Source organism: Lepidothrix coronata, unplaced genomic scaffold (assembly GCF_001604755.1).
Source record: "Lepidothrix coronata isolate B3197 unplaced genomic scaffold, Lepidothrix_coronata-1.0 Scaffold63, whole genome shotgun sequence".
Classification (NCBI taxonomy): Eukaryota; Metazoa; Chordata; class Aves; order Passeriformes; family Pipridae; genus Lepidothrix; species Lepidothrix coronata.
In genome coordinates, this window is record NW_016690243.1 from 1,757,884 (window position 1) to 1,765,808 (window position 7,925).

General features: G+C 33.9%; 1 protein-coding gene across 8 annotated transcripts in view; it reads right to left on the reverse strand.

The window, feature by feature from the left end:
- FOXP2 (forkhead box P2) overlaps positions 1–7,925 on the reverse strand; it is a 411,711-nt gene that overhangs the window by 45,128 nt on the left and 358,658 nt on the right. For all 8 annotated transcript variants that reach the window (XM_017817863.1, XM_017817866.1, XM_017817865.1 and 5 more), the window contains 2 exons: positions 5,617–5,830; positions 3,938–4,042 (listed from right to left, as the gene is read on the reverse strand). In XM_017817863.1, the coding sequence (XP_017673352.1) occupies positions 3,938–4,042; positions 5,617–5,830 (319 nt within the window). The remainder of the gene's footprint in view (positions 1–3,937; positions 4,043–5,616; positions 5,831–7,925) is intronic.

The following is a 7,925-nucleotide window of genomic DNA, read 5'->3' on the forward strand; positions in this document are numbered from 1 at the left end:
TTTAGAATGACAAAAAGTGCAATAAAGGATCTGTTCAATTTGCCTAATGAGTATTTTTTTTTCCCAGGTGTAAATTTACTTGCTAACTTCCAATGCATGTTGCAAATTATCAGTTTTAACCACAAGAATTTCAAACTCATTTTTACTTCAAAAGCTGAAGTGAGATCAGCTTGGAATCCAAGTGTGTCAGGGATTGTTTTAACAAAATGTTTCACTTGCATATCAGTGGTGTTTGATTTATTTTGCATCAAGCTTTTTATGTTTAAACACTGACAGGAGTTTAAATACAAAATGTTAGCTGTCACTATTCATTTAGCTGATTATGTCAGATGCTTTAGTTTTGAGAGATGGTGGCACTGTCACCACTAGAAACAACATTCTGACAAGCTCAAAGAAGATTCTTGAGGTCATAATTTTACAGCCACATCACCTAGTCAAAGACCAAAAAAAACCTGACAATGCACACTAACTAAGAAATTACACAATGCTGTTTATTTCTTTGCAGCTGAAAGAGGGACAATGTAAAAAAACACAACCCGCAGCAATTTTTATGGTACTAATTATATTTCGTTAAGTTATTTCTTTATATGGTTTTGTTTCTGTCATCCTGATCAATGATGCTTGGTCACTATTCTTTGTAGACTTTTAAACATACTCTCTTGCCCCAGAAATAAACACAATCTGTTGGAAAGCTGGTCTATCTTCTCTAGCAGGATTTTTTTTGCTTTGTCTCTATAGATAAAAACACTACCCATCTTTGTACTGTAGCTTGTGTTATGTTTGCTGGCGTCTGCCACGTGCAGGTTAAAGAACACTTATCTGCTGGGTAAATGTTTAATTGTAAACCTTTTGGTTTAAGCTCTTAAAAGTCAAACCCTTCCTACTCAAACTGACTTAGGACCAATAGAATGATAGTTAATTTTGAAGACAAAATATTCAGAAGTTTTGTTATATGTTATTGCACTCTAATATTTAAAAAAACATCATGAAGAATAATATAAATGCTTTGACAGGTTCTACTGGGTTCCTCACTTAGAGACCAGTAAATGGTTAGTTTCTGTCAACATTTGTTTCACAGCAAAATTCCGAGTTCTCATAAGCATTTTTGACACTTTTCTAATTGTGTCAGTGCCTGGACTTTTCTTTAAATCTTGTCATCTTCTTTCTAGCTATGTCACGACATTTTCTGATTTACATTTTGAAGGGGTTTTTAAGCCAAAAGTTGTTCTGACCGATCAGTCGAACTGTTTTTGCCTGCATGAGCAACTATAATCTAACACCATTTTACAAAGAAATATAAACTGTGGGTTTGTGTCTGTAGTTGAAAGATATCAAAGTAAAGATATAGGTTTAGGTTTTGTTACATATACAGAAATTTACTATGAAGAAGATCAGCTGTACTTTCTTGAAACCAATGTATATGTTTCCAAATATAAAACTAGTCCACAGCGCTCAATGTGAAACTTCTTGAGCCATTCAGAATACCTCAAAAGAATTATAGCTAATTGTAGTGTCCTCAAATTATCTTAAAAACAATTCATACTGGATAAACAAAAATGAAGGTGAAAATGGCTTTTGTAGCTTTAAGTCATTTATTGAGAGTTATTTGTCACTTTACCCTAAATCCTCTCCATTATTAGTAAAGTGAAGCAAAGCTGGCGTTTTCTGTCTTAATCCTCCTTCTCAGATGCTCAGCTTTTTTTTTTTTTTTTTAATATCAAGCTGCTAGGTAAACCATTTTCTAAGCAGAAGTTGCAGTTCACTTCATAAACCAGGCAATCTTCAAAGTTGTCATAAGCATATTACAGAAATATACACTACTAGACTGGGGTAGTGTACCTTATTAATATTTCACTTTGGTACAATATACTTGCATTAACTCTCTTAACACAGGTATCATATTGTTTCAAGTCAGAGAACCTGAAACATCGCAACAAAGATTAGACTGAGAACAAAGCCTTGAAAACTACAGCCATTAGTCCTGTCATCCCCTATAAAGTTAATGGGTTGGGAAAATGGTCAAACTTTGGACTAAAAGTTGATATTTAATTGAAAGAAAATGTCTTTTAATTGTAATGGGGATTTTGCATTAGTGTGAACATGAAAAGGTACTAAAGAATCTAATCTAAAGTTATGTATTGATTTCCATCTTAACACTAGTGTAAAATGAAGGAATACTTCTATTTCTTAAACAAACACCCATTCAGCATCATGACATCTTATTTGTTTTCATGGCACAGAAGACAGACTTGAATGAAAAGAAGAAATACCAAAATATTCTCGGACATTTTTTACTGGTGTATAGAACAAAAGCCATGACACTGCTGTAAACCCTGATTGACTCTGCACCAGAATTATCAAGATGTTATATGTCACTTTCACATTTTCCAGGGTTATTTGGTTCAAGAAAGCAAGAACATCTGTAAACCTAGCACTACACTGCCTTAATCAAAATGGTTTTAGTGATCATGGATTATAACAGGAGACCTGACATAATGGATGTGCAAAGTCTGCCCACAGAATTAGCATCACTATAGCCTACAGAGATGGATGTATTTAGAAAAATATAGTTTTTCTTGAAAAGGAGAATGCTTAAGCTAAATGCATTTAAATTCTTAGTATTAATGATACTTAGCACACTGCATTGAATTTAGGAGATTTCATTTTCTTTTAAAGACAAATTTATGTAAATCAGGTTCTTTCAAATCCTATACAGTTTTATCCAATAATAAGCCATTGTTTTGACATTCCACTTAATGCACTAATAAACAAAAATTTATCAAGAGTGATACCTACCTAAGACTTTCAAGTCAGTAAAGGTTACTCCATTTAAAAGTGAAAGATGGAGAAGGCATTGCAAATACTTTACAAATAGTATTGCTGTAATTCTATTATAAAAGTTATTGTTATACTGAGTGCTTATGGTCTGCTGTTAAGGTGCTTCTGTAATATACCCTGTAGTTTACCATTTGTAAACACATCTTTCTGATGTTTCTGCCAACATCCTGGCAACAAAGCAGTGCAATTTCAAATGAGCTAATTAACTTAATTGTTGATGAAGCATGAAACAGTTCATTCACCCTGTTAGCTGCACCATGACAACATAAGAGTCTCAGCCCCTGAAGTTACTCATCTATATAAGCCTATCTGTAGCTTTCCATTAAGATCTATTGCATGCCAAATGAGTATGGCTCTTCTAACAAAGACCAGTCCATAATGTACATGGGTAGAAAATCAGTGCTGTTGTTGAAAATTCAAATGAACACAGAAATACTAGTAAATACTTTAAAATTAAAAAAAGGAAAAAATGCAGAAACCCATTGCAGTTTGAAGCTGTAGATGAAAAGAAAAAGCTGTGTATTTTATTTTCTAAATGCTGTGATTTAGATGATAACTGCCTAAAACAAATGCTGAAAGATGAAAACTTTTGACATCACTATTCAGTCCTGAAAGGTGCAAACCCACCTGTTCATAGAGGTTTTTTCCCTATGTATATTGCGCACATACAAGAATAAAAACAAAAATAGATTAGCAAGTGAGAGTTAAATGGTCATGCTTAGTCCCTTGTGCTTTTTTATTTATACTACACACATTAATTCCCACTTTGCACAAACTATCAGAGTTTAGGATGTGCTTTTTCATACTCCTACTATCCAATATAAAATCTAAAGCATTTCTTCAAATTTTCAGAGGCTCCATTTCAGTAAAGGATAATAAGAGGATTAAACACTGTGCTACTGAAAGGCCTGCAAAAATGTTCGACATGAAAGAAAGGATAACAATTTGACCCTCTGCCAATAGTCTTGATTATCCAGTTGCTTGAAATACACACCAAAAAAAAAAATCTCTGCTATGGTTTACAGTAAAACTTTGTTTGTCATCTTTCTCTCTCCCTGGCCTTAAACAATTCTGTAGTAACGAATAAAAATCCACCTACTTTAAAAACTGTCCAAAATCTTCACAAACACTTTCACAGCCAGGCCATTTGCAAACTCCATGACCATAGAGAGTATGTGAGGCCCCAGTCTCCTCATGTGACGAGCTGTAGCAAAAGAATAAGGCATCAGATTCATCTCAAAAGCCATAATCGTTGGAGGCTGCTAGCGCCTGTCAGGTTACGATCAGTGACAAACAGGTCAAAACAGGTCAATTTAGCTCAGAGCAGTCAGAAAAATTTAATCGTTCTATTGAATAGTTCAACTGCCAAGGCTAGATGATGTTCCAATTAGAGAAGAAATAGAGCCAAAGATGACTGTTAATAAAGGACGAAAAAACAAGATGACTGTATAATACCATATGCTAATTATGCCATATGACCTTGGTGTAACATTTACCTATAAATAAAAAATACACTCACAAGTGATCAATTCTGAGAAGAAATACTGAAGACTGACAGTCAGAATTTATGAATATTGTGAATGTTCAAAAAAATTTGAATATTCTACTTAAATGTGTATAAAAATAAAGTTGATTCCATTAATAAATATTTTTGTTCACAAACATTGCTTCCATTAGCTATTTGGCTTCATAAAAATCCCTAGCTGTATTCTGTGTCTTTTTTTGGAACCTCTGCAATAGTTTCATCCATGATAAGTTATCAAAGAAATTCAGGGAATTGTTCTGCATATGTGGGCGTCAGCTACACATCCTGAAGCAAAGAAACATTCTGTGAGATATAACCACAAAAGTACGACTAACTAAAAGTACTACTATAAATGCATTCAGATTTTTAATTAATACAAAATAATGATGGAAAAATGTTCTCACAGTCGCATGAGGACAAGAGACATTTCAATCATAGTCTCATAATTTAAATATTAAAATAATTAAATGGAATATTTATTTGAAAAAATTTAGTGATTATACAAATTAAATTTCACCTTATATTAAGATCATCTACATCTGACTACACTAATATATTCACTGATAAGTGCTACCGATACTATGTACTCTTGTATGCATTTAATCCATTACTTGAAATTAAGGAACAATGAAGAATATCTGTCAATATGTCTGAAAAATGATTTTAACTTTATCCATATAGTGGAATTCCACACTAACACCACAGAAAATTTGTATGAAATATGTCAACTGTGTTACTGTCATGCACAAAAGAAGGAAAGAGCAGTAGTTCTTTTCACAAGCACCAAACGAGAACTTCTTTAATATACTTTTTGAAGCACTTTTAACATAGAATCTTTGCACTGAATTACTACCTTGAAAACTCATATAGATGTACATTTTCAATGAAACCAGGAGTGTGATTCAACAGTAAGGGCCTGACTGATAGGTGTGTTAATTCAAATATGAATGAAACTATGCACCTCACAAAATTGTGCCCGCAAATGTGCATTTACAACTCAGCACCAGTCCACTTGATTCTGTGATTTAAGTTCAGGTGCTGTAAAACCACAGGTGGGTAATTTTGTTGTGTCTGCACAATTAGATATTGTTATTGAAAATTATGCCATATTGATAAACAATTCTGAAAAATCCACTGTCTCTTAAGTAACCTGTATTAAGTGTTGTTTTGTGATTGGAAATAATGTGATTTATGATGTTATACAACAGCTTTACGTCAAATGAGAAGCACAGTTGAAATCTCATCAGAATTACCTGTCTCGCCTTGCATTTAGAACTGAAGACTGTCCATTCACTATGGAATGATGAGTTATTGGTGGTGATGCTTTGGAAGTGGTGGAGGAGGTAGTAGAGGAGGAATTGTTAGTAGTGAGGTCTAGCCCTCCGTGTTTAATGCCATTGTCTTCCATACTGTGAACTCCAGTCACTTCTTTCCATAACTGCTGAATCTCAGCAGGACTTAAGCCAGCTATAAAATGAAAGAGAGCCCCACTAATATAACAAAGTAAAGAGTTTCATATAATGAGCTCAGTGTTATTAATGGATTAATGCCAACAATAAAGCTGATCTTGTTTTTCCAGCACAATCGACATGTAGTAAAACATAAATTTGTCTTCAGTTAGAATTCAGGTAATCTAACTATCCTGTCTTGTGTTGTAAACAGTCAATTAAAAATCATCAATTTTACACTTCTTCTGAAAACATAGCTCAAGGATCAAAGAGTGAAAGTTGCAAAGAACTTGCAACTACTTCTTAAAAAAAACCCCAACCCTAAATTTACTTCAAACAAGATTTTTGTTGTCTGCTTACTCAATTTCTTGACGTGCAAACATAACTCAATACATCTACAGTTAACTTAGGTTTTATAATTCTTCTTAATCAAACATATAATGGAAAACAGAAAAACATATTACACCAAGCATAAAAACATTGCTAATCTCTTAAACACTTAACAAGAGCTGGATATAGGGGAAGAAGACTGGAGGGAGGAAAATCAGAAGAGAAAAATTAAATAATCTATGAGATCATAACAGGTTTGACATTTTATCAGAATGTATCTGACCTTAATTAATGACACTCATGTATTCATTAATTCTTTGTAATATTTACAAAAAATATTCCATTTAAAAATATGTCCTAAGAGGCAAACCCAAAGACACTGTTTAGAAGAACAAAACCAACAAAAACTACAGTGCTGAGCTACATACTTGTGACGACTTGAGTTTGTCAGTACCAGCCAACTAGAAAGCTAGTAGCACTTGGATTTCACAGATTTTACAGAATATTCTGAGTTGGAAGGGACCCACAAGAATCATTGAGTCCAATTCTTAAGTGCATGGCCTTTATGGGAATCAAACTCACGACCTTGGAGTTATTAGCGAAATTGGCCCATTTACAACTCTCTCAACACAGGGAGTGAAATTACATGTAGTGTAGACCATCAGATTTCTCCACTATATTTCTTTATCCAGCTCTACTGTAGAAAACAAATCAGAGGGTTTGGACAGGAGAAAGGAGACTGTCTTGCCAGTCTTCTGGGGTGACAGGCAGCCACACAAAATTTGAAGAGCTCCTCAAACTTCTCTGCTATATGCACAGTACTATTCTGGAGTCTAGCCACCAGATCTATGCAGACAGAGCTTAAACTTGCTCTCTACTTCACTTTCAGCCTGGAAACTTGTAGTTTCCAGGATTCATCCTAGGCCACAAACAGCAATGTCTTGTTGAAAGTATTCATACATATGTGTTAGGGCTGTCTGGCTCGAGTTTTCATGAAGTCATGGAAACCTCCAGTACAATATGTTTCTGCCTGAAGTAAAGACTCCCAAAACACAGGCAAGAGAAGGGCTGTGAGCATTCTCTTATCTTGCCACAAACATGCAGCTAAGATAGGAAATTCAGATTTTGAAAGATAAAGAGTTCATCAGAAATATATACACCTTATGTCACTGCCAGACTTTGTAAGTTTGACATCTCTTTTTTGAAGAATAGTAAATTAAATGCAAAAAAGAATGTGAAGCCCAGATCTTGGGAAAGATCTGATTTCACAGCCAGGTTTTTCAGCCTGACAGAGTTTGGTCAAGAGGTATCTTAAAATCTAATACTGTCTTCTGTATCTCATCTCAACTCAAATTAGGTAAGACATGCTTATGGTATCTAGATCTGGTGGAATGCAAAACATTCAAAATGCAGATGCAGTCTGAATCAAAATTGTGCTCTTTTTATTTCACAAAAGAGCTCAAATTTCTGGTTCTGAAAAGTACTAGAAAGTATATATTCATTCAAACTACTCCCTGAGTATATTTTTGTTTGGTAAACAAGATATAGTAGACAGACATAAAGACTGGTTTTCACTGTTTGGCAAATCTGTTTATTAGATAATGTTTTATTTTGAGAACATATGAACTCAGACTACTAAAACAGATTTAAAAAAATTATGAAAAAGCACAGTAATACTTCTTAGTAGCTATGTCACCATGAAGTATAGAAAGCTGTAAAAAAATAGACTAGTAGTTATTTACAGAAATAATTTCTAGAGGTAGTGTGGAAACAAAGTGGTTGGA